We start from the raw sequence: 27,383 nt of genomic DNA, 5'->3' as shown, positions 1-27,383 counted from the left end.
TATGCCAGAGTTTTTAAAGTTGGATTTGAGCCCGTCTTTAAATCTCTTTTCCTATCCTCCAACATTCTGTTTTCCGTTCTTGAGTTCGGAGTAGAACAACGGCTTTGGGAGACGGTGGTCGGGCATCCGGACAACGTGGCCGGTCCAGCTGAGTTGATGGCAGAGGACCATCGCTTCAGTGCTGGTGGTCTTTGCTTCTTCCAGCACGCTGTCCGCTTGTCTTCCTAAGAGATTTGCAGGATTTTTTGGAGGCCGTGCTGATGGAATAATTCCAGGAGTTGCATGTGACGTCTGTAGACTGTCCACGTTTCACAGGCGTATAGCAGGGTTGGGAGGACAATAGCTTTATAAACAAGCTAATTATATCTACCTCCCTCCATTTGCCGGCGTTAACTCTAGAAATAATGTAGTTTGATCCACTTCCACAGCTCAATGCTATGAAACCATAGGAGTTATAGTTTTACAAGGTCTTTCGCCTTCTGTGCCAAAGAGGGCTGAGTAGGCCTCAAATTACAATTCCCATGATTTCATAGGATCGAGACGTAGCCATTATTACGTGATGTCAAACTGCACTAATTCGACAAGGTATAGACAGGTCTCCGTATCCACAGACTCCACCATCCACTGCTTACAAATAATCCAGGATGTCACTCTCAAAAGCAAAAGCTGATTTGGCCCTTCTATACATGGGAGTCAATTTCACTACACTATTTATTTATCGTGTCAGGGGCAGACCAAACAGTTGCACCACTGTGTATATATTCACACACATATAGAAGGTCTTGAGCACCCACTGATTATGGTGTGGAGGGGGGGGGGCGTCGTGGCACACGAAGGAAGCCACCTCAGCGGCGCCTCTTACATTATGACCGGAAGTGAGCATTTCTCCAACGAGCCTCAAGGGAGGAAAAACGACCGACGTCAGTTCTGGTTGCATAATCCCTTCGTCAAATGGAGGAAGGGGGGTGGAGTAGGCCCGAGCTAAAATGGCGCCAACGCCCGTCACCCTGTTCCAATGGCCCAAATGAGCAGCCATTCCCATTGGATAATTCAAGGCCATCCTCGATCCTCATTGGAGCAGGCACTGTTTCCGCCTCCTCTCTCCTTGCTGCTCTCTGGCTGCTCAATCCTTCGCTCTGAAACGCTCGTGATGCCGATTGGCTAATCGTCCTGTCAGTCCCCGCCTTCCTCTCCATGACGGAAAGGCCTCGTCTCTTGATTGGACGCCAGGCAGTTGAGTCGGACGAGTTCGTGACAGGGCTACCCGACGCGGTCGCCGATTGGTCGGTTGCGACATCACTTCCCAGTTCCCAAACACTCTCCAAGCCCCGCCTCCCACACTTGGGTGGGGCTTCTTTCGAAAGGCGTTTCCCGAAAGGAGAGCTTTTGGTAAACTGCTCCCCCTTCCACCCCCCCTCCCCGCATTTTCCACACGCCTTCTTTTTTTTTTGTAATTCCGCGACTGGCTGTGCGAGGCGCCAGTCATCCCTAGCCACGCCCAGAGAGGCCTGTGATTGGAGGAGAGAGGCGGGAGGCGTGGCGCTTGGCCTTGGGGGCTGTGTGGGCACAGCTCCCTCCCCTCAGCAGGCCTTTGGCGGTCACCGGTGGGGGTTAGGCTTAGCCGCGTCCCACAAACTCCGCTGCCCCCGCCCAGGACACCCCTCCGGCGCCGCTTGGGCTCGCCTACTTCTTCGCCTCGGCCAACATGAGCGGTAAGGACGGGACTATTTGGGCCGGGCCGAGAGGGGGGCGCCGCCTGCGTGCTTCCCGCCGGCCTTCCCTCGCGCTCTGGCCCAGCCCCCCAGGGAGGGGAGGGGAGGGGAGGGGAGGGGAAGCGAAGCGAGGGGAGGGGACGGCATTGGCAGGGCCAACCTGTGGCGGGGAGGGGCCCCAGGAGGAGGAGGAAGAGGAGGAGGAGAAGGGGCTTCTTGGGAGGGGAGGAGGACGAGGAGGAGGCCGGAAGAGAGGGTTCCGGGTGGGAATGTCTCTCAGGAAAAGGAAGGCCGTCCCTACCTTCTCCTACTACTTCTGTGTAGTTAACCTTCGTTAGAGGTTAGTATTTCCGTGTTGCTGGCTTAACTACCCACCCACCCACCCAGGGGTTAAATGGAACCCCCCCCCCCCCGCTGCCGCCTTTCACCAGAGTGCCCCTGAGCACGTGCAGAGTGCGCCTTTTTTGTGGGCGCCAGGACTCGGATCCCCGCTTGGGAAGAAGTCACACTCTCTCAGCCTCAGAGGCAAGGCCTTCGGGGGGGGGGGTTAAAAAACACTACAGAGTAGGCCTCTATCTGAGTTTAAAACCGTCCTGGCGCCATTTTAAACCGCCGTTTCGTCTCCGTGCTGCGGATTCCTCCGAGGTGTCCCTTTGACAAGGCCTCAAAAGCCTTGCCTTGGCTGTTGGTTGGCGCCTCACCAAACTGCGAAACGGGCGGCTTAAAGTGGGTTTTTCTTCGTGTTAGGAGCGACTTGAGAAACTGCAAGTTGCTTCTGGTGTGAGAGAATTGGCCGTCTGCGAGGATGTTGCCCAAGGGACGCCTGGATGTTTGGATGTTTTACCATCCTTGTGGGAGGCTTCTCTCATGTCCCCGCATGGGGCGCTGGAGCTGACAGAGGGAGCTCATCCGCGCTCACCCCGGATTCGAACCTCCGACCTGTAGGTCTTCAGTCCTGGCGGCACAAGGGTTTGACCCAGGGGTCCGCAAAGTTTTTAAACAGAGTGCTAGTTTAACCCAGGGGTCTTCAAACTATGTAAACAGAGGGCCAGGTCACAATCCCTCAAACTGTTGGAGGGCCAGATTATAATTTGAAAAAATATGAATTCCTATGCACATTATACATATCTTATTTGTAGTGCAACAATGCTTAAAAACAATACAATAATTAAATGAAGAACAGTTTTAACAAATATAAATTTATTAGTATTTCAATAGGAAATGTGGACCTGCATTTGGCTGATGAGATAGGATTGTTGTTGTGTGCTTTCAAGGTTTCAGGTTGACCCTGAGCGAGGGCCAGGTAATTGACCTTGGAAGGCCGTATCTGGCCCTCGGGTCTTAGTTTGAGGACCCCTGGTTTAACCCATTGTGCCACTGCTTTACAGTTCCACAGTTTCGGCTCAGGGCCCTTCCACACAGCCCTATATCCCAGAATATCAAGGCAGAAAATCCCCCATTATCTGCTTTGAATTGGAATATATGGCAGTGTGGGTTCAGGTAACCCAGTTCAAAGCAGATATTGTTGGATTTTATGCTTTGATATTACAGGATAAAGGGCTGTGTGGAAGGGCCTCAACTGGAATGAGGGGCTGGGCTCAAAGTCCAGGCCTTGTGGGAGGGGAGTGGGCTTCTTCCCAATGCCTCGCTGAGGACAACTAGGGACTGGAAGGAAACTCAGATCCTAAAATGCAAGAGCCCACCAACCGTCCACTGTGTCCTTTTTAGGGACCTTCCAGGCAGGCCCCATATCCCAGTATCTGATCCCAGGTTTTCTGGTTTAAACTGGATTATATGAGTCCCCACGACCAGATAATCTGGGATAAACAGAAAACCTGGGGTCAGATCCTGCTATATAGGGCCTGTCTGGAAGGGCCCTTAGGCTTCTTCTGTCTGTAGGAATCAGATATATGTTGCCAGACAGTCTGAGGCCTCTTCCACATCTGAATAAAATCCCACATTTTCTGCTTTTAACTGAGATATATGGCAGTGTGAGCTCAGATAACCCAGTTCACAGCAGATATTGTGGGGTTTTCTGCCTTGATATTCTGGGTTATATGGCTGTGTGGAAGGGCCCTGAGGCTCCTTCCACACAGGTGAATAAAATCCAGCATTATGTGATTTGAACTGCAGTATTGTGTGGACCCATATAACCCTGTTCAAAACAGATATTGTGGGATTTTCTGCCTTGATATTCTGGGTCATATGACTATGTGGAAGGGCCCTTGGAAACGAAATGTGACATGCACTTGGGGGTTTTCCCAGGCCTCGCTTCCGCCCTTTGGCCTTATCTGTGTGTTTCCTCACACGCATAAAACAGAGCTATCCTTTCTCCTGGGGTGCATTTATGCTGTAGAATTAATGCAGTTTGATGCCACTTTAACTGCCATGGCTCAATGTCTAGGGGTTATTTGAACAAGACCTTGAACCTTCTTTGCCCAGATTACCTTCTATGCCTCACCAAACTACAAATCCCATGATTCAATAGCATTGTTCTCTGTCACTTAAAATGGTGTCAAACTGCATTATTTTTCTAGTGCAGCCTAACTTAGGGCCCTTCCAGACAGACCCTATATCCGAGGATCTGATCTCAGGTTTCTGCTTTAAACTGGATTATATGGTCCCTTCCACACAGCCCTATATCCCAGAATATCAAGGCAGAAAATCCCACATTATCTGAGCATGGACTCAGATAACTCAGTTTAAAGCAGATATTGCGATATTTTCTGCCTTGATATTCTGGGATATAGTCCTGTGTGGAAGGGACCTATCAGTCTGCAGTGCCAGATAATCTGGAGTAAACAGAATACCTGGGATCAGATCCTGGGATCTAGGGCCTCTCTGGAAGGGCCCTTACTTTGGACAGTCTGTTGAGAAGATCTTAACAATCATAGTGTTCACCAAGCTTTGTTAAGCCTTTGCTGGTGTTTCTGCTCTCTTTGAGGCCAGCTGAAAGTCAAAAGCCTACATGCCCCTATGCCACTGTACAATTATTACAATTTTTGCAATTGTGTTATTCTGAGTGCACGTTGTGTGGGGCTTTCTGGGTATTTATGTGGTGTTCCACTGTCCTTTAAGAGGAAAAAACAACACCCTGAGGTTTTATTGAAACAACAGTGAAAAACATGATTCTGGGAGAAAGGTTAAAAATGGGCAATAATATCTCCCTTGTTCATTTCCATTTGTGAAAAGGCACAAGGGTACTCAGAAAGCCTAACTTTGACTAGATCCAGATTAGAGAGCAAAAAAAACCAGCCCATAACAAAACATTTTAAACGGCAATAAATGGGCAAGATTGGTAGGAGATTTTTTTTCTCATGAATTTGGGCTGAGTAGTCTGCTCTCTTCTCTCTACAACTTCCAACTCTGTATTTTCCTCTGAAACTTAAACAAATCTTGTCTGCTACTGGGGGGAAATGATCAGTTGGAGCTGTAGAGTACTGCTACTTTATCTTTGAATATGAACATATTACCTATTAATATTAATAAATAAGTAAAATACATAAAATGTATAGGCTGGAAACTGGTGCTGTTCCAAGAACTATTAGCTGCCACTCCACTGAAAAAAAATTAAGAAAAGAAGTTAAAGCTGTGGCAAGTTGCATGTAGCCCCAAAATGAAGCAAGTCCTTGTCAGATTGGAAAGCAAAAGTCGTAGAGCAGTGGTTCTCAACCTGGGGTCCCTGGATGTTTTTGGCCGACAACTCCCAGAAATCCCAGCCAGTTTACCAGCTGCTAGGATTTCTGGGAGTTGAAGGCCAAAAACATCTGGGGACCCCAGGTTGAAGACCACTGTCGTGGAGGGAACCTTAATAAGGTTCCACATTTTTCCTAGCATATTGTCATGTTTTGATCACTCTCTCCCAGCAGAGCTCAGTTCATATAATTGTTGTGACTCTGTAATAACAACATGATTCATTGGGAAGAGATCATTTTGTTTTCAGATATTCCTTAAACTACAGAAACACATCCTGCCAAGTACTGCCACTTCCTCCATCCCGAACTTCCATTGAGATTACATGACACATAACACCTTCATTTGGCATGCTAGCTGATGACTTGATGGGACTTACATTTATTGCACTTGTGCCCCACCCTCCCTTCAGGGAACTTAAAAGGGGTATGTGATTATTATTTCTTATCCTGTGGGGTCATTCAGCATTGTGGCTGAAAAGGATTTGAATGATAGCCTGGTTTCAACATAACCCATTTCTCATACTCCCTTTTTCCGCCATAAGGATGCTATTTGAATAAATATTTGGGATTAAAGATCATCCTTTCAATACATTTAGACATGCTAGTTCCCCACATTACCTGTCCTCTTGGTTGTTGACAATAGTGTATAATAATTTCACACATTTTGAAAGTTGCAGAGAGGAAAAGTCCATACTACCTTAATTTTGTCATTTTATGTAAGGGCCACCATTTTTACTACATTGTTGTATCTAATGAAATTTGATCATTCACAGATTTGGTATTAGCAGAGGAACCTGGATAGCAAGAACCTACTGAAGATGGTTTTGAGCTTAAATTCCCAGTTGAGGTAGTTACTTGACAATGTCCAGGTTTCAGTGTTAGATTCAAAACTGGGTATTTCGTATTGTTTGCAGAAAAGTAAGATATTTTAAAGTGTAAAATGAAGGAGGCACACATTTTTAAAGACTTGTATTTTTGAAATATCTGTGTCCTTTCATTGGACAAATTGCTTATTCTGTACAACTTGTCTGATCACTTGCTTTTTACTATTTGCCTTTGCAACATCCTATCCCTCTATGCAGACCATGATATTTCAGAAGAAATGGTTATTATCAAGAATGAGAAGCTAGAGGAAGGCAGCAGTAATGATGGAGGAAATTGTGAGGGCCAGGTAAGTGGTGGTGTTTCTAAAATAATGATGTTATCTCTCTGCACAGACATTTTGAATCAGTGGAAAATTGTATTTGGGTCTTGAGGATAGGTCTGGTAGCTCAATATCTTTTTCTGCTTCTTTCTGTGTGTTTGGGTGACCATCTAGTGCCTTCATATTGCTTATCAACATGTTCTGAAATTCCAGCATTTTTGCGTGGAGTCCATACTCCACGTGTAACGATAGTATTTGTAGCTCTTGTGTTTAAAACAATATAGTCTCAAAATAGGGTAGTTACATTTTGTTTCTGTAAATGTTAATTCTGAGCATTAGAATATGAACTTCCTCATTAAAGAATGATTGGGTTAAAAGATGTTTTTGTTTGTGGGTTCATAAATGCAGACAACTTGTCAAGGCAGTTTTGAAAGTCACTCTGTTGTGAAAGCTCTTAGCTGCGGCTTTTCTCTGTTGATTGGACTCTTGAGTCCAGTGCACACAGCTTCTGGTAGTGGGAAGGGCACCTGTTCCTAATAGGTTTTTGTTTCTATGTTCTCCATTCAGTTTTACACCCTAGTTTTGTACAGTTCTCTACATAAAGGGGATGCCTGACTCCTACTCTCTCCATCTTTGTCTTTTAACAGGAGTCCCAACATTCCCCCCTGGCGCTGCTGGCAGCCACATGCAGCAGGATTGAATCTCCCAGTGAGAACACTGATGGTTCACAGGGACAACAGGGAAGCTCAAGTGAACTGGACCTTACCAGTCAAATGTCTCAAAATGGAAATGACTGGCAAATAATTTCCACTCCCTCTGGGGCTTCCAACTCCCCCAAGGACCAGGGGGGCAACAGCAATGAGGAGAATGATTCATCATCCAAAAACCAAGCTGCTTCCTCTGGGCAGTATGTGGTTACCACCACCTCCAATATGCAGAACCAGCAAGTCCTGGCAGGCTTGTCAGGAATGATACCCAACATTCAGTATCAGGTGATCCCTCAGTTTCAAACTGTAGATGGACAACAGTTGCAGTTTGCCACCACTCCCACCCAGGTCAGTGTCCAGCAAGATGCCTCTGGCCAGCTGCAAATCATCCCTGGAACAAACCAGCAGCTCATTACAAACAGGTCTGGGGCAGGCAATATCTTGGCAGCTATGCCGAATCTTTTGCAGCAGGCTGTTCCTATTCAGGGAGTAAATACCCTCTCAGGACAGACTCAGTACGTCACTAATGTCCCACTGGCTTTGAATGGCAACATCACATTGTTGCCCGTTAACAGCATTGCAGCCAGTTTGGCACCCACTTCCCAGTCGGTGACTTTAAGCAGCTCTGGTTCTCAAGAGAGCAGTACTCAACCAGCAGCATCTTGTGCTTCAGTCAGTTCCTCGGGTGTGACTGTATCCCAAGCCAACTCTGTTGGTTTTTTTACCAATGCCAACAACTACAATGCCACTACCACATCGAGTAATTTGGGCATCATGAATTTTTCTACAAGTGGCACTGTGCAGAGGACAGGCAGTGCTCAAAATACTGATGCTCTGCAGGTGCCTGGAGCTGCAGTCCAGCAAAGCCAACAGAAGGAAGGTGATCAAAGCCAGCAGCAACAGCAGATCCTACTGCAGCCTCAGCTTGTTCAAGCAGGCCAAGCTGGTCAGACATTTACTACTCAGGATGCTTTGCAGAACCTTCAGATCCAGGCTCTCCCCAATACTGGTCCGATTTTTATTCGAACACCCACTGTGGGGCCAAATGGGCAAGTGAGCTGGCAGACTATTCAGCTGCAAAATCTTCAGGTTCAGAATCCACAAGCTCAGACAATCGCCTTGGCACCAGTACAGTCCCTGGGGCAGACTGGGACCACCAACACAACCCTCACACCAATAGCTTCTGCATCTCTTCCCAGTGGCACTGTTACTGTAAATGCCGCTCAGCTGTCCTCTGTACCAGGCCTTCAGACCATTAATCTTGGGGCCCTGGGATCCGGAATCCAAGTTCATCAGTTTCAAGGGCTCCCACTTGCTATAGCAAATGCTACAGGTAAGTAGGCATATCTACTAATACATACCATTGGTTTGAGATTACTTTTTAAAGGCTAGTTTTCTCTCCCTCATTATTGAGGCAGTACATATGAAAGTTCAAAGAACAACATGGTAGAGAATGGTAATGAAAAACCAAAGCTACAAAAAGCTGAATGTGTTTTGTCCCCAATTCATATCATACTGAAGTTGGCATATACAAGTTTTGGAGGCTTCAGTATATTCTCAAAGCTTGTAAAACTGAAAACCATGTTAAATTTATGAGCAACCGTTATCACATTTTAAAATTAGACTAAATATAATGTGGCTCTTTAGATTTAACAATTTAGCACAATTTTTCATGCAGAAGCATTTTTTACTGCTGCTGTATTCCTTTACTAAGGAATAACGTCCTAATGAATTTATAATGTTTACTCCCCTAGTAGATTAATATGCTTTATAGTTGTTGAAACAAGAGTTGGTCATTTGAAGTGGCTATAAGTCCTCATGTCGAGGGCAGGTTTTAGGATCAAAATTATGGCTTTTGATATCAATAGATAAGTTGAGAGTCATCCTGCAGAGAGGGAAATGTATCAAGGTCACTTCAGAGGCAACCAGGTGTCCACTGTTAATTTCCCCAAGCAAGCATTGAAAAAGACCAGTAATGGTGCCACAGTAGGGTAGGGTGGGTGGTGTTATTGCTTCTTCTCCTGGGATATGCTAATGATAACCTCTTGCCTTTCACCACTCAGAGAAGAGGGCAGTTCTTTTAAAAATAAGCATTAAGGTGTGGTACTCACATTGACCTGTGGATAAGTTGAGTCAGTTTTTTTAGGTTGATTTCACTCAGATTTGTAGACATGCATATATAAGGTATGCCAACAAAGATTATTCTCTCTTCCCCACATGGTTTTGAAATGTGACCTTTTTGGATGGGTCAGGAGTGTCCTTCAGTCACTCACACTTACCCACTCTTGGGAGACACTTCTTTAAGTGCTGTCTCATACAGTTGCTGTACATTTCTAAATTTGTGTGAATGTACTTTCGAATTATTTGCTAACTCATGGCGACCATATACATTTCATAATATTTTCTTAAGGACTACTCAGAGGTAATTTTGCCTGTCCCTTCCTCTGAAAATGTAACCTAGAACATTTGGTATTTATTAATGGTATCCCATACAAGTACTAACCAGAACTGACGGCTTAGTTTCCAAGATCAGGTGATATCTGGTGCCTTAATACCATATCCATTTAGGTAGAATTGGACACTTAGATCTTGTCTATCAATCATTTTATCTTTTCTATTGTAGTGATTGAACAGGAAAGGGAAAAAGTTGCACCATTTGTCTACACACAATAGCTTTGTGGAATATAATTTTAGCAAAGTAGTTTACATGTGAGTCATATACAGTTGCTTGACTGCTTGTAGATGCTGGTGTACAAAACCATCCTTTGCTTTTTCCTGTGCATTTTTGACCTTTGCATTGACAATGAAAGCCTATATGGGTATTTCTGTCAGGCTGAAGACATGATGGTCTAGAGTAGAGGTGTCAAAACTCATTTTCATCAAGGGCCACATCAGCCTTATGGTTGCCTTCAAAGGGCTGTTGAATTAATGGATGGAGAATTTGGACACAGAGGGCCAACTAGAATTGTTTTACATAATTGTTGGTACTCCTTGGTCCCCCCCCCCCCCCCAGTTTGGACTGGGGTTGATGGGAATTGCAACCCAATAGCACTTGTGACTCTGAGGTTGGGGAAAGATTAAAGGACATTTTGAAGTCAGACATACCTGCAAGATTTGTATCTAAATTCAAATCCAACTATCCTAACTAGACAGAAAAAACTGCAGCCTTCCAGATGGTACTGTTTCACAACTCCCAACAGATCTACTCATGATATCTAATGATGAGAAATACAGGAATTGCAGTTCTGCATCTAGAGGGCCACATAAACTGACATGGTGGGCCTGATTCAGCCTGCAGACCTTGGATTTGGCACATGGTCTAGAGTTCTTCCAGATACATTATGATTTTTGTGGATACAGCTTAAAAGTGTATCTCCAGTTTTAGTCCTCCTATGAACACAAAGACCCACATAGGTACAGTTTTCTAATTAAGATTTATAGGGAAAGTTTATATAAAGTGTTTAGTCTGAGTTGGGGTATGGTAGAAATATATTAGTTTACCAAATTGTCTGCTCAATGTTATCTGTGGACTAAAGAATAAATTATGTACAAGTTAAAACCCTTATGACATGGACATTATGGTTTTGTTTTCAAAACTAAACTATGTTCTTAAAGGTGTGAGAAGGAGGAAGTAGCGCAAAGATCTTATCTGTAAATTCTTTGGGAAATATTTACTGCAGTTGAGTGTATCCTGTATTTCACACATGCCTCATACTATGTGAATACTGGATCCAATCACAGCTTTAAAATATTCAGAAAAAAATCCAAAAAGCAGATGTTGATTTTGTGGTGTGCTTACTGCAAGCAGGCCAACACATTTGGAGAAGAATAAGACATCAGCAGACATTTGGAGCAGAATAAGGGAAAGTGTGTGGGGGGGGGGGGGGATTTGAGTTTTAAAGGCTAGTTTAAGTGTGTTATATTTTGTTTTTTACCTTAACCCACACTTTTTTTCATTTTTGTACTGTGAATTTTGAACTATGACCAAAGTGGGATTTTTAGCCACTTTGAGTCCCCACGAGAAGAAAGGAGGGGTATAAATAAAGTAAACAATAATAACCGTAACAATAATTACCCTGCTTTAGCTTTTTGACAGATCTTCAGGCTCTCTCTGGTGCTCATTTTAAGTTGCTCACCATTTTATAGATGAGATGCCATTTTACTATGCCATTATATATGATGGAGCTTGCACATCCATGGATTTTGGTATGCAGGGGTGTATGTGAGAAAGAGACATGGAATCCACCCACCCCCTCAAATAGTGTACTTCAGTTATTGACCAAACTTGTACTTCACTTTGTAGGCCAGTATTGCCGTGTGAATTAAGATTTTCCCTTTGAAATTGAGGGTTTTTTTTTTTTGCTACAACTTTAGTAATTTAAACTGCGGTCCTTTGTGAATATCTAGGAAAGAAAGAAGCATTTTATGTTCAGACTTCCAGTACACAAACGTGTTTACTGAGAAATGAGCACCGACTCTGAAAAACTTTAAGCATTTGTCATCAAAAAGTATAATTTACGGTTTAGCAGAAAAGATACTGCTAAATCTGAGTAGTTATGGAATCAGAGCTATTTAATTCCTCATCTCGGCTGCTTCAGTCACTAGCTTACATCTGTGTACATCATAGATCTTAATTATTGTATGGTAGTAAAAGAGCCTTCTGCTCAGTGAGGCGAGCAGTTCTTAATTGCATTATTATTTTTACATTTGCAGTCACCACTGATACATACGGTGCTTTATAGCAAAACCAGAAGGGAACTTGCAACCTAAAAGTGGTATCAAGTGATGAATGTAAGCTAATGCACTTGCAGTATAAGTCATGGATATTGTTGGCATTGAAAGAAAACTTCGGGGGAAAATTTCAGAAAAAGAAAAGTGGGACACTTTGGTGTTGAAGAACCAGCACAACTATTGTATATCCAGTAATATGCAGCATATGTATAAAATATGCAATAGGGCAATTTTACATCGAGCAGAACTGAAATTAGAGGTCTTAATAAGACCATTACCTACTAACTGATCTGCTGTTTCCTCATCAAAGATAATCAGTGTCAATACTTACATCTAAATTTGTTGAAAATACTATCAACATCACAACTCAATTGATATGTGTTAATATATACCTTCAAATTTTCTGCCAGTTTATGGTGATGTCATTATTTTCATGGGTTTTCTTAGGCAAGAGTTGATTTTGCTAGTTCCTTCCTTTAATGTAGAGCCTACAGTATCTGGTATTCTTTTGTGGTCTCCAGTACTAGCCAGAGCTGACCTTGCTTAGCTTTCACAATCAGAATGTAGCTGCCTCTCTGTATATTATTTTCTTTGTTTTTGGAGATTGGTTTCTAATCCACAAAAAGTCAAGATATATTCAATCTGTTAATCTTAAAGGTGCCAGGGGACTCTTTGTTCTATAATGTTACTTTTGAAATGAAAAGGAAAATTATAAGAAAATATCTTGAATGTGAGATGTGACATAGTGGCCATAATCCTAATCACTTGCTATTAATTCAGACTTCAGTGGTATATATTATGTTGGTAAGACTGTTGGATTTGTAAAATCAAGTGTTTGTTTAAGGATTAAAAATACTGCTTTCAAGTTGCTTTTCAAAAAAGATTTATCTCTCATGAGATGCAGTGTTCCTGCTTCACTAGTGTATTGGACTTTGAATAAATAAACACTTTTACATAGGGAAAATGCTTTTGTGTGGAGCTGGATTATGAGGCAACTGTGTTCTTTCATTAACTCTGCACAGGCATTAAGTGTCACACACATCTGGCATTGTAAGGCATGTTGAAAAGATACAAATCAAAGCTATGTCTCACCCTTTTAAAATATTTTAATCCTTGGTTCATTTAAGACAGGTTTGGGTTTCTAAAAGTGATAATACCATTAGTTTGTGCAGCTTCTATGCAGTTAAATGCCTAGTAGTGCCAAAATAATGAAGTCTAAATTTTCTGTCTATGGAAACAACTATAGACTTCCAGTCTTGATAAGGGGGAAGTGATGAGTGATCCTGTTTTTTTCACACTTTATTTTATTGCCCTTTTGCTATAGAGACTGAAGCAGCCTTAGAGCTTTCAGCTATTCTCTCTGACTTTTATTTGTCGTCATATTTCCATTATACCCTCTTGAAAGATGCTATCAACAGATCTTGTGTGTTAGAAATGTAAATCTGTTCAGAATGGATAGCACGTGTCACTTGATACATAGCAAATATCTTTTTGAAGAGGGGGTGATTTGTGCCACAGGTCTAATAGTATAAATACAGTAATTATATTTTTCTCAAGTAAAATATCTAAAGCACATGGATACTGCTGGACTAAGAATGTGGAAATCTTTCAAGACCTTTAAGTAGTTCTCTTTAATAATTTTATAAAGGCAACACTTTTGAAAGGTTGATAGTATTGATATTTATTTCCTTTAAACATATGGACAAAATGTGGGATGCATCCTATTTTTAGAGGTATAATCACTAGGCATTTGCTATATCCTCCAACTCAACTTTCTGCTAACCTCTGGGAATCCTTGATATTGTCAGGAAATTTCATTTTTGTTGGGTATGGGTTAGTACTGTGGGCATGGGTTTCAAGGAGGGCCTTATTGTATGGCTAATTAAGGTTGACAAATGAAGAAAATCTAGCAAAGGCTTATTGTTTATTTTGAAATTATAGGGTAAATTGTTTTTTAAAAAGGTATATGCATTAATTTAATATGGTACTTGCCTAATAAAGGCAAAATATTTATTTAGTGTTGCAGTTAAATCTTTAAGTATTTTGTCATCAGCTACCATCTGCTAGGGACATGGATTGTGTTCATGGACAGGATTTGACAGCTGTTGCTCTCATGAACACTATAGGCCTTACTATTTGCCCAGCTGGGACTGATTTAGGTTGAAGTCCGTGCAAGGAGTACAGTGCTTCTGCTTGAGGTCCTTTTAGTTCTACAATTAGGAATAATGTGATCCTTCATTAGGCTTATATTGTTAGACTAGGTTAATAAGAATCTTGTGAAAGTGACATTAGTGGTTGCCTAGATTTACAGGCATTAGGATAAAGTTGTGTGTAAGAGATTGCTAGTTGTCCTACTTTAGTGCTAAGAGTTAGATAACAGCGATGCAAAATTCCTGTCACCCTGCTTGCAGAGCAAATGCTGAAGCTTGGACATCAGGATACAGCATGCTTGGGCTTGTAAAGATACTACATTTCATGCATAACTGATTGCTGCCAGCCATTATTATAAGAAATTTACAGCAGTTCAAAAGTAAATTACTAAAGAGAACTGAGGATCTAATGCAGGAACATAAAGTGGGGCAAATGATGATATAAAATGCAAATAGTTTGTATGATCCTAATAAATCTGCCTTGTTGTCTGTATGTATGCCTAGAGGCTGGTATCAAGTTTTGAGTAGTCTAGATACCATAGATTTTTTTGGTCGTCTTAGTCTGGTGTTAGAAATGTAATGCAGAATCTTGAATAAATTCCCAACCCTATCCAAAGGCAATTTGCGCCAGATCACTTGAATGTGAATAGATTTTTGTAAGTAATAAACTGTATAAAATTAGATATAAAAGAGCCCAGGCTACTAACATATCTTAAGGATCAACATCTCAGTCTCATTGGCGTCAGTGGTACTGAGATCTGATCCTAGCCTAACTAAATGGAAGCATTGTATTCTCTGCCCAAAGCTAACTGCATTTAATTTGTTAGAAACTGTTTCAGTGCTTCCCCTTCCCCATGTAAACGTGTGGTTAAATTAACCATTGAACTGATTGAAAAAAACTGTTCGTGTCAAAATATATTACTTTAAATTTGTATATAAGGAGTATCCCATACCTAGAGATGGGCAGTAGCAGGCATATAATATGTATCTTTGGACAGTCATATTAGATATTATAAGTCAGTCCTTACTTTGTATTTGAAAATGAGGCGGTATTAGAGTGGAATAATGCAAGAAAGAAAATAAAAATATTGGAGCTTAGTTAAACGCCTCTTGCCACGCTGGTGCCATCTTGTGTTAACTTACTCCATACTGAGTTGTCGTCTTTCAAACTGTAGCTAATAATTGCTTTGTAATTGCTGTATGTTACGGCCAGCTCTCTAGTTACTCTTCATTTGCTGCAGTAGTGTTTATGCCTGTGGTGCCCAGCTACAAATGTACATGCACTTGGATTGCTTTGTGTAAAGCATGATTGGTATGTTTTAAATATCCTTTCCATAATTTCTTTTAGTTGCGGTGTTGTTTTTTATGAAAGGCGAACAACACATATGTTTTTTTACTAGGATTAAGTTGCCCTGTGCCTTCCAGTTGTTTCTGACTTCTGGTGACCCTATCACAGGATGTTCCTGGCTGGATTTCTTCCGTTGGAGTTTGCCATGGTGCTCTTATGGTTTTAATTGCATCATGCATAGTTTTTAATGTTCCTTTGTCCATCCCCCCCCCCCCCCCCAAATTGACATTTCTAGAATAAAACACTAGGCTGTTCTCTGATTGAGAATTTCCCATCCATTTTATTTAACTAGCACCAGCTGCAGCTATAGCAAAGTACAGTGTTTCATTTCTTGATATACAACTTCTACCTCGCCCCAATCCATGCTGATTCATAGTATATAGCTTATTTTACCACTTCATTCCCATTTTATTGTGCTGCTTGGATAGAACAAAGATAGGTCATTTAAAAAAAGGCTGATAATATAGCATAAGGGTGGGCAATTGTGCAAGGTTATGGAATAACATTGCCTCCTTAGAAACCTTGAAATGTCAAACCCTTCGGTTTTGCAAAAATTGCTTCTGAACTTTTCAAGACCCAAAGATTCCCCTGGAGTGCAGCTTAGGACATTCTGGAACACACCATTAAAAGAGATTAACCTGGGCACTACATGCAACTTGCCCAGCCCTGCTATAGCAGAACTTATCTTCATCCTTGTTTGAATGATGAATCCAGCATTATATTGCTAAATGAAATAGGTTTCAGCTGTTGAATGTTGTGTCTTTCATGGTATGTGATTCATTTGCACTTTAAAGGCAACTGGGATTTTGTTTACCCATAGTAACTAATAGTCTATATTTTTGTGTATATGTGTGTGTACACATTCATGCACACACAAATAGCTTTGTGTGTTGATGTGCATTTTTCTCAAATACTTAAAAACTGGGAGAGATAGACATGATATCAGTCTTCAGTTACATATCCTTACGGTTGTTTTCAACTGTTCTCTTCAAGCCAGCGGTTGTTCTAATTCTTTTGGAGAGTGTCAACATCATCCATTATTGGTCTTGTAGTTGTGCGAACTTTTAATCTGAGTACTCTGAAAATCATGTAGGCTTTCCCAGGTATTTAAAAATGCTCCTACAGACCTAATCTTGACCGTTCTTCACAAATCAAGATTGGGTGATATATATTGGTCCCTCCAGATCTGCACGGATTCTGCCCCCCGCCCCCCCCCCCGCCCCGCCAAATGCAAAAAACATAACATAGCAAAAACAAATGCAAAAAAACCAAAACATCCTATACTATTAAATGGTGGCAAAGTTCACACAGACATTTCAGCATTCACGTGGCCACCATTTTATGTATAAGATGTGACAGTCTGCAGCCAGTGGAAATTGTGGATCTGAAACACATGAATCTGAGGGCCCCATCATATATGTATGTGTGCATGCACACATGCACATACATGCAAACATTCTTACCTTCAATCATGAAGCTGGCAGGAGGAATAAACCCAAAAAAAAATATAAGGACCAAAGATCAGCCATTTCAAGGGTTCCACCAAATTTTGCACTTCACAGTATCTTCTTTGTCTGATTAGTGAAAATTAGTGATGAATTAGTAATTAGTCATCAACAAAGTGTCAACAGAATCAATGCAGATGTCTTTAGAGATGGGGTTTGCTTAGTTTTGTTCTGATCTGGGATCAAGGTGCATGATGAGACAACATTATGTCTCATTCCAAAGTTCCTGGGTCACTTGAGTTTGTTAGAACTGTAGTCTTGAACACTGGGGGTGGCTGTACCAGGTTGCCTTCTATTGCCTTAGTGCATTGCTCCAGTGTTGTACCATCCCATACAAACAGGGTCTGACCTGTTCCATATTTTGAACATTTGCGCTGCAAGAATGACCTATCTTGACTTTAAAGAATGATTATGTATCTTCTTTTAAATGGAAACCATGGAGCAACATTTAACCATGTAATAATGATTGTGAGACTCCCAAAGGCTTTACGTATGCCTCAGTCAGACGCAAAGACATGCACTGGACCTTCCTACTGGCATATGCTAATTGCCTCTGCAAACAGATTGCTCAGCCTGCTGTGTTTCACATCTGTTGCGATTTCTGTGGGCTTCCCTCAATCCATGAATATAATCAAATAGCGAAGCTTGTGGGGAAATAAACTATTTGGGAAGTGTAGCTGGAAGTTATGGAAGAAGCAATTAGATGACAGCATCAGCACAGCCCAATAAAAAGGAAACAAAAATTGATAGACTTGAAAGCTTCACATTCCAGGAGTATTCCCTTCCCTTTATGAAATGTTTTATATCCTTGCCTGCACTTGAAACTCATCAGTGCTGTGCTATAATTCCTATGGTTTTTGTAATTGGATATTGGCTTTTGTAAAAAAGTAAAATACAATGTGGTGCACAGCCTGTAAACAGACAATTTTTCAAGTTTATATATCCTTTCTGTGATCACGGTAATTACCCAGCTAGCAGGCTCCCAAAACCCCTCAAAATCTGATATCTTTGTTAAGAGAGAAGCATTCCTTAAACTACTGTCTCTCCCACCCTGTTGTATTTATTGCTTTTCCTCACTTTATTGCTAGGTTGGTTCACATCTGTTCTGTACCTCCCTGGGTGCTTCTACAATCATTTCAAACTAAGAGATACTTCAAGTCTGACAATACTCTTTTTGCTAATCCCAGCATTTTGCAAGTTCCCAAAAAACTTTTAACAAAAAAAATGATAATGAGCAGTATACATGGAGAAGACTTTGAAATTCAGTCTTGTTGAACAGATTGTGTAGAGCTCAAAATATAGTGTAGATTATTTGTAAGGACAGAACATGGTTCTGTTAAAATTATAAACTGCAGTTTATTGTGTTGGCTTGGGATAATTAATCAAGCAAGGTTTACTATGATGTCCAAATGAATTTGTGTAAAAGGACTGTGTACCTTCTGAAACCCTCTTCCTCTGTTATGGTTGCTTCCCCAGATTATAGGTAATGTTAAACCAGAGCATAAGATTCAGATATGCTCCAAACTGGTTAATCAAAACTGGAAGTGAAAGCTGCGGCACTCTATAGCTATGCCAAGAGATAAACACCTGAGGCTAGTCCCAGTATATTGCTGTTACAATAAACGGTTAATGCATTACCATGTCCCACAGTGCACCTGGTATGACAAAGATCTAAAGAACAACTTCTTCGTCTTAAAAAGATAAAATTTGAGAATAAGTAAATTATTAATTTCTTTTCAAATGTGCTGAATGCAAGTTCTGAAATAACAAATTTCAAGAAATTGTAGAGGCCTTTGAGCAAGGACATGATTACTACTCATCTAAATAGCATTAATCAAATTAGTCATCCATTGTACATTTGCTCTGTCTTCCTGATTCTTATTCTTAATTTGTTTTGTGTGTTTGTTTGTGTGTTGTAGAGGAAATATTTGCATTCAAGTGAGATGTTTCATGTTTCCAGGAAGCACATAAGATAAAATAATTCTGATTTCAAAATCTTAAGATTTTGAGTTCTCCATCCCCTCCTCACCTTGGCCACCTTGAGTAATCTGTGCTTTAGTTGTAGTGTGAAGGATGTGATTCCTTTTTTAATTGTACTCCAGAATATGATATGATTACTACTTTTCTTCTGTGCAATTTTACAGTGTAAAGCGCTATTGCAAAAGCAAAAAAAATGTATTGGTCATTTTTCAGGTTTTACCTTTTTTTTTTTTTTTTTACTCTGGTTTGATTTGTGTAGCCATTTTCATAGTGGTATTTTTTTTCACTCCTAGGTGATCATAACACCCAACTCAGTCTTCATGGTACTGGTGGTGATGGTCTGGGAGAAGATACAACAACCCTGGAAGAAGGCGACACCAGTCCAGATGCCCAGCCGCAGCAAGGCCGAAGAACACGCAGAGAAGCATGCACTTGTCCTTACTGCAAAGACAGCGAAGGAAGGTAAGATTGTGTACAACAGCGACTTTCAGAATTTGTCACCCACATGTTTTGAATTCAAGTTCATAACAAAAACAAGTTATCCTGAGGAGCCTCTAATTTAGAAATGTGAAATTCTAAATGAGATCTAGATATTTAAAGTAGATGTTCCCTGTACAACAAATGTAATTTCTGGCAACCCCATACATTTCATACTGTTTTCTTAGTCAAGGAAGACTTATAGTGGAATTTGCCAGTTCTTTCATCTGAAATAATAGCTTGCAGGACATGATACACATTGGCATTGTCCCATCCATGCATCTATCAAGGCTGACTTTGCTGATCTTCCAGGATCATATGGGATATGATACCTTTATGGGACCTTTATGGCAGGCATGAGCAAACTTTTTGACATGGGCCGCATTGCATTTTAAAATTTGACGGACAGGCCTGGCTGTCATACAAGTCCTGTCCTTGTGTTTTCCCCTTTGGAGTTTCCATGATCAAAACTTGCTTCTTATCTCAAAATTGTCATTAATTCCTCTTGTGAATATTAAGAGCTGAGCAGTGTCTTTTCAGTCAATACGTTCATCCAGTGCTAGCGAATGAACGACTCTCCTTAAAAAAAAAAAAAGGTTAGCTATGTCCTCATCAATTAGTTCTACACGGCACATCACTGTCCTGCATGATAAACTCAGCTTTTCAATTTTGTTTTTACTCTCTGGACACAGGAGACCTGATGTCTCTACCATGCATTCTTTCAACCAAAAAAAAAAAAAAAAACCCTTAGGAGAAAGGTTTGCTGACATTTGCTAATTTGCATGCACTGTAGATGCATCCAAAGTGTTCTGTGACTCTCCAAGTCTGGTGTTTGCCACCGCCATAAATATATATTCTTCCAACCATGTTCTGTTGTTGGATTAATAATCCATAGTCATTCCAATAAACAACCTGCTAGGTCTTATTATAGCTCCTTTAGTCATCCTTTATGCTCACCTACCAAAGTTAAAGGGATCCAAATTAATCATGACTAATGTTGGCTTCATTAATTTCATGTTGCCTTCAAAGCACGACTTAAATTGGGATCTAATGCTAATATGTCAGACTGTCTCATTTCTGTGGGCTAAAATTCAACAAATTGGGCTTCTTGTAATGATGAATTTTGGAGATGGAACCTCCCACCTTTCAGGCACATTTGGGGGATCTCTGGAAAATTTCATCTAAAGTTTAATTCACTCCACAAGTCATGCTTTGAATGGACAAATATGAGAGTCCTTGTTCACTTATTTTGTTATCTTGTGGATGGAAACAAACTCTCTCCCATCAGCAATTATTACAGTTTGTATGGATGAGGATACCTGGGAAGGGCTGTTTATTTATTTACTTTGTTTTTATCCCTCCTTTCTCTCAATATAGAAACTCAGGGCAGCTAACAACAAACATGCACAGTATAATTAAAAACAGAGCAAATGCATCAAAATATGAATATAAAAATAAAAAAATTAAATATTTTGTGTCACGGAGCACAAAATATTAAAATACATTAAAACTACATTTTTAAAATTACACAGCCTTCCAAAATTGCACTCATAAACTATCCTCAGCAGTCTGCCTCTCACCATTCCCTAAATGCCTGATGGTAGAGGTACCTTTTCACCTGCCAACAAAAGACAAGCTGGAATGGAGCTATATTGATCTCTCTATGGAGAAAGTTCCAGAGCCTGGGAGCATTGCCTGACTGGTTCCTCACTTTACTTACTACTAGGTAGATTCTGTGAGGGTGTTGTGTGACTACACATTATTTTTCAGGCTGTCACTTGAAAGCAGCTCTTCCGTGGTTTTTAAAAATATAACCTGACGATGCCATGTGAATGTATATTTTTGTTTTTAAATTGCTCATTTTAAGATTTTGTTTTTTGGTAATTATTTATTGTCTTACTGGTTTGGATTTATGTATTTGGATTGTTTGTATGACATTAATATGTTGTAAGCTGCTTTGTGTCCCATGAGGGAGAAAAGAGGGATATAAAGATTTATCATTTTTATTATAAAGTGTCTTCTCTATTGGAACCATGCTTTCTAAGAATGACTAAAAATGGCTCTTAAAATTGGACAGAAATAGGGATGCCCCTCCAAAAGGACAATGTTTGCCTCAAGTTGCTGCTTGCTAATTTGAATTTATTGTTTTTCCAGTGTTTTAGAACTGGACATCCTTAGAACAAAGCATCTTCAGGGGTCTGGTGTTGGTAACTGTAATATACTGATAGGCCTATCAGTGGCATGAAGATTTCAGTAAGGATATCTGCAAGTTGTTTTAACATTGAAAAATACCAAATTGCTCCCCCAGTCCTAAATTATATCTCTGGGCAAAGAAAGCTGAAGTGTATGTTACTAAGAATACATTTTTATATAAAAGGACTGTATTTTCCATAGTTTAGTAATTAAAACAGATAAAGATTCAGAATTCTTTAATTAGAAATAGAAGCAGTCCCCGAGTTACAAACACCGGATTTACAAATGAATTGCAATTACAAATAGGGGTGAAACAGCAAGAACTGGGAGAAATCTACCCTGCAAAAGGGAAATTCACTCTTGAAAGAGTTATCATGGGGAAAAGTTTCAACTGAAACTTTCACAACTATCCATATTTTTCAAAATCCAGTTATCATAGGGAAAGAAAGTGAAGTGAAGGCTTCTGAAAAGGGGTACAGACAGCAAAGCAAACACCACGGAATGTTACACCTTCCCTGTGCTACCCAAAGCTTATAGAGAGACAGAGAGAGAGAGAGCTGGAGTTACACTTAAAAATGTACCTGTTCCGACTTACCTATCTTGTTCATAACTTGGGGATTTCCTATATATTTGGTACATCTTAATGGTTTATTAACAATATATATCTGGTTAACCTGAAGTCTTCCAACTCGCTGTCTTAGATCAACCACTTCATTGAAGAACATAGTTGTCCTTAAATTAAATATATAAAATATGTTCTTAATTGGGTTGTTCTGTCTGGTCAAAAACACGTGGAGATCTTTTGCCTCTAAAGAAAACTCATTTTGTCATATCACAAGTAGTCTTTACATTAAAAAAAATAAACCTACTACTTCCACTTTCTCACCACAGGGCGAGGCAGACATTTAACAAACCTGTTAATCTTTTCGGCTCTGATTTCAGTTCCTTTGCTATTTGTAGGAACTCCGGAGATCCAGGCAAAAAGAAGCAGCATATCTGCCACATCCCAGGCTGCGGGAAAGTGTATGGAAAAACATCTCACTTGAGAGCCCATCTTCGGTGGCATACTGGGGAACGGCCATTTGTGTGTTCTTGGATGTATTGTGGCAAGCGTTTCACACGCAGCGATGAATTGCAGCGACACAAAAGGACACATACAGGTATGTACAAGTATTTCATACAGACCAGAAAGCAATAACAATAGCTTGGATTGACCTACAGTTTGTATGAAGGCCTAGAGTTTATTTTAGCCTTTGGCTTTCATTTTACACTGGATGCAAGGTCTCAGGCAAAACTGCATTTGGGAGAGGACTGTGATATTTTCTTGAGCGGCATCATGCTCCCCCCTCCTATAGTTAATAGTGTGCTAGTCTCTCATTTGTGTGTGACAGAGACCACAAAGAAGAAGAATGGGTTGCCTACTGGTAACTGATTCTTCAAGTAATACCTGTTAATTCCTGCCCGTTGTCTCTTCATGACTTACATGACTGTGTCAAATAGTTGAAACTTCCCCTACCCCTTCTACTTTTTGTGCACTTTTAATGATCTACACTATTGATTCTCAACCTGTGCGTCCCCAGATGTTTTGGCCTTCAACTCCCAGAAATCCTAACAGCTGATAAATTGCCTGGGATTTCTGGGAGTTGTAGGACAAAACAACTGAGGTCCCACAGGCTGTGAACCACTGATCTACACAATCCTTTGACCCTATTGCCACCTATGTTATACATTTAATAGCCTTCCCTAGGCACCAAAATTTTGGCAACCCTTTTCTAATCATGTATGCACAAGACAAACAACAGTACAGCTGTTGAGAAAGTACATATATAAATAAGGGAGGAAGAAGTCTTGTGGCACTTTTAAGACTAAGCAGTTAGTTTTGGCATAAGCATTTGTGCACTATGGCATACTTCTTCAGGTGCATGGGAAGCCAGTTAGACAAATATTTATGCACAAATATGGGGAGAGTTATGTGAAATGTAATAGAAATATAAAATGTGCTAACACGGTGATAGGGTGAAGAATATAAATTTAAAATGTTGGTCACAGAGAGTTGTTGGTGTTATTTTAAGGAGGCAAAAATGTCAGTACAACATCTGTACTTAAATGACCAATACCTCCAGTTTTGCATAACTACATTAGTAAATTATGCCTTCTGCAGAAATCTTCTAGGTTTTCCAGGTGGCTTTATGGTAACTTCTGGTAGAATACCTTCATTTCAGTAGGGTTTGCTATTATCAGGGCCATATCTTGTAGAGACAGAGATTGTACTGGAATGCTTCCTGGACCTCGTAGAATTTGAAATATAATGGTGAAAAGTGAAATGAGATTAAAAGGCAAAAATGCTTTGGAAGTACATTAATTTATACACTTAATTAATTTCCTTCAGACATTTAAAAACAATTCACAACAAGGTAACACTTTTGATACTAATCAAGCCAGGATAAAAATAAATATTAAGACATTATATATGTGATCGCAGATGTGATTGTGACAAAAAAAAAACACAGATGTCAGACTTGTTTGTATGATGATATGAAGCATGCTTGATTGAATTGTAGACTGAAGAGCTGTAAAGATCCCATGATACTGGGAAGGAGATCTGAGTCATATCCTTTTTGTAACTAAGTCTGCCTGGAAGTCATAGCTTTAAATGAAAAGAGACCCTTTCTCCATATGTGTGAAAGACTCAGATAACCCGTGTGACTGTATAACAGCATCCTGAAGAATCAATACTATTCAATGTCAACTTTGCAAAACATAGTTCTGTACTAAAAGCTCTACCTTTGTTACAATTGCCCATGGAAAGGTAGAAACAGGTCATCCAAGGTCACATAGCCTTTAACCGTCTATATAAGACTCTGTTACACTGCTCTTTGCCTAAAAGACTAATCCTTACCAGAAAACTGAGAGGAGAAGAAAGAGAGGCTTATTAGGATATAGGTTACTGGTTTCAAGCCTTACAATGGAAGCGACTCCTGTAGATCCCTTTGCAGAGTTCAGGCAGTGGACAGAGGCACCCAGTGGTGGAACTGAGAGGCCCTTTTCATGTCAGACTTTCACAAAAGCAGGAATTCAGAAATGTGTTCAGTTAGAGAGGGAAATAGCAGTGTAAGAGCTAATTGAACCAGGGTTCCTGGATGCACAGACATGGTGCTTTTAATCAGAAGTCTCTTTTTGAGAAATTAGTTTGCCTATCACTTGTAGAAACAAATTCCATTCCTTTTCCAAGATTTGTTCAGATTTACAAAGAATAATAACTCAGTTCTCAGAACAAAAAAATAAATTTCTGTAAAGAATAAACTTGAAGAACAATTGAAATCTAAATAAAGTACCCCTGAATAAAACATGTGTAAGTTGAATACCCCTGGAAAAAGAAGGAACACAACAAATATGGCTCAGTGGACTCTTTAGAATTTGATAAAAGCCATAGACTGCATTTAAAGTAACTGGTAAGAAGTCAAAGGATTTTTTTCCTTTGACTATTTCCTCATTACTTTGAAGCGCCTAGGCTTGTTCATGGGTCGTAAGTTAAGAACTCACCATATGTCATAACAGAAACTCATAGGTGGCTACTGCATTTTGAGCTGGAAAGGGTGTGTCCTTAAAGACTTGATTGTATCATTCTCTGGTATTCCAGATTGCCTGAAGCTTTTGATTTGAATTCTCCTGTAACATGCACTTCTTTCCTTCAGGGGAGAAGAAATTTGCCTGCCCAGAGTGTCCCAAGCGCTTTATGAGGAGTGATCACCTTTCCAAGCATATCAAGACTCACCAAAACAAGAAGGGAGCTGCACCCAACAGTGTGACTGTAGATGTCTCCACTGTCTCCATGGACACAGGGGCGTCAGGAGAAGGCAATGGAGCAGCAACGCAGTCAGCCCTCATTGCGACCAACATGGTAGCCATGGAGTCTATCTGCCCTGAAGGGATTGCCCGCCTCGCCAGTGGTGGTATCAGTGTCATGCAAGTAGCAGATCTCCAGTCAATCAACATCAGTGGCAATGGATACTGAGGCACTGTAGACTGTGCAGCATTGTGCAAATTTGGGATTGTTGGGGTAGCCATGGGTCCAAGAGGTGAGGTCTCTCATTACAAAAGTGGTGAAAGATGGGTACTCAGCTGCAGTACCCAGCCTTTGAAAACCCATTTCTGACTCCCAGGAATACAGAATTAGGCCTGTTTGTGTTTCAGGTCAGCCCTAATGCAAATGTCCTGGGGAAATGGGGACAGCCAGATTTGCTTGGTTCCTTTTTTTTCTTTTGTTCCTTCACCCGTATAACAGTCTTTCCACCCTCTTGTTTGGTATTCCAGATGCCATCATGCCTTGTTTCTAAATGTATATGATCAGTGAAATACTTTTTAGGAGAAAAAAAATCTATATTATTATTATTATTGTAATTATATTATATAAAGTATAAAATATGTTCATTTTGATGAAAGAGGTTAAAATTGCTGTGACCAAAGTTTTGGTCGTCGTTTTGATGCCTTAACTTAGAATTTCTTGAGCTGTTAGGCTATGCTTGGGCTTATGTTCAGATGCTATATTGCATTTTACACTGTAACTATAAAAACATAAATTTGGCTTTTTGTATGCTTGGCTTTTAGGTTTATCTGTCTCCACCCTCTATCCTCGGTGATTTCAGAGAAATCCCATTTCCATCTCGAAAAGGCTTCTCTTCATTATTTTCTCCATTAATTGCTGCTTTTTCCTAGTTTGGGACATACATTTGTTTCCCATTAGCCATTTTTGCCAGAATAATAAGTGTCCATGATACATAGCATTTTCTAATTTTATAGGAGGGAAGGGACAGCAAGGGAAGTGAGTAATTTGACATTGTTAGTTTTTGACAGAAATTTCTAGGTCTTCAGGTGCTATGAGTTTGTCACCAGAAAGAAAGAATGTTCCCTTTTCCAGGTTCTAATATAAAGTATGATATAACCTGCAGTGGGACAGAAAACTAAGTAACCTGATATGTTGTATATGTGAGGATTAAGGCATGGACTTTAGAATATGTCTTGGAAGTCCAACTATGGAAGCTTCTACTTTGGGGAAAATGGGATCTAGAGCCTTGGCTCCTATTGTGTGTGTGATAGGAAAATACTGTGGCTGTATAAGACCTGGGGTGGGGTTAGCTTCTGCTGATGCCTTGCATTAAAACACTCTACCACTTCTCCAGTTATATTCAACTTGGTTTTGCTCAGTATTCAGTTAAATTGCTGAGCCAAATAACCCTGACTTGGGCTTAGCAGGCCTCCTTTCCCTTGTAGATGAATTACTAAGGTGCTCTTAGATTGCAATTAATTTTCAGCACCGTCATCCTTCCCAGCTATCACATTTCCTTCATGATAGTGTAGCCATGTGGTCACACTTGCATAAAGAAATGGATGAAGTAAGTGAGAGATGCTGGTGGTCCTCGCAGACAGCAGACAAATGTGTGAAGGCCATAATAATGGGAAAGGAAGGGATGGAGAGTAAGAGTGCTGCTTGGAGTGACTTGAACAAGGCCTTGGTTTGGCGCTTCCACTTTTGGTTTACTTTCAAAAGCTCCTCATGCTAGCTACAGAGAACATAGACAGGCTTGCAGAGCCTTTTTGCAAAACTAGAAATTATTTCCTTTTACTTCTGATTTAATCCCTTACATGCACACACCCCACTGCCGCCTCCAAGAGGAAGGGAAACATGTGGCTAAATTGTCCCTGGCATATTTTAAATGGCATGAGGGGCCTTCAATTTTTTT

The 27,383-nt window shown here is 40.6% G+C and overlaps 1 protein-coding gene across 3 annotated transcripts; it reads left to right on the top strand.

Annotated features, from left to right (window-relative positions):
• The first annotated feature begins 1,537 nt into the window (after positions 1 to 1,537).
• Positions 1,538 to 27,383, top strand: SP1 (Sp1 transcription factor). 3 transcript variants are annotated; one of them, XM_060762847.2, is made up of 6 exons: positions 1,538 to 1,712; positions 6,490 to 6,578; positions 7,199 to 8,591; positions 19,266 to 19,434; positions 22,585 to 22,802; positions 25,338 to 27,383. In XM_060762847.2, exons 1-6 carry the CDS (start codon positions 1,706 to 1,708, stop codon positions 25,655 to 25,657), a joined length of 2,196 nt encoding a protein of 731 aa, XP_060618830.2. In that variant the 5' UTR covers positions 1,538 to 1,705; the 3' UTR covers positions 25,658 to 27,383. The 3 variants fall into 3 exon arrangements, with proteins under 3 accessions (XP_060618830.2, XP_060618831.2, XP_060618832.2); XM_060762848.2 differs by having other exon boundaries at positions 1,539 to 1,712; positions 22,603 to 22,802; XM_060762849.2 differs by lacking the exon at positions 1,538 to 1,712 and adding an exon at positions 1,948 to 2,052.

Source organism: Anolis sagrei, chromosome 2 (assembly GCF_037176765.1).
Source record: "Anolis sagrei isolate rAnoSag1 chromosome 2, rAnoSag1.mat, whole genome shotgun sequence".
NCBI lineage: Eukaryota > Metazoa > Chordata > Lepidosauria > Squamata > Dactyloidae > Anolis > Anolis sagrei.
This window is presented reverse-complemented; position numbering and strand designations above follow the sequence as displayed.

Bases quoted from the DNA above. Each gene is read 5' to 3' on its own strand.
- SP1 (XM_060762847.2), top strand. The intron at 8,592-19,265 runs GTAAGTAGGCAT...TTTCACTCCTAG, and splicing joins TGCTATAGCAAATGCTACAG to GTGATCATAACACCCAACTC. The intron at 19,435-22,584 runs GTAAGATTGTGT...CTCTGATTTCAG, and splicing joins TGCAAAGACAGCGAAGGAAG to TTCCTTTGCTATTTGTAGGA.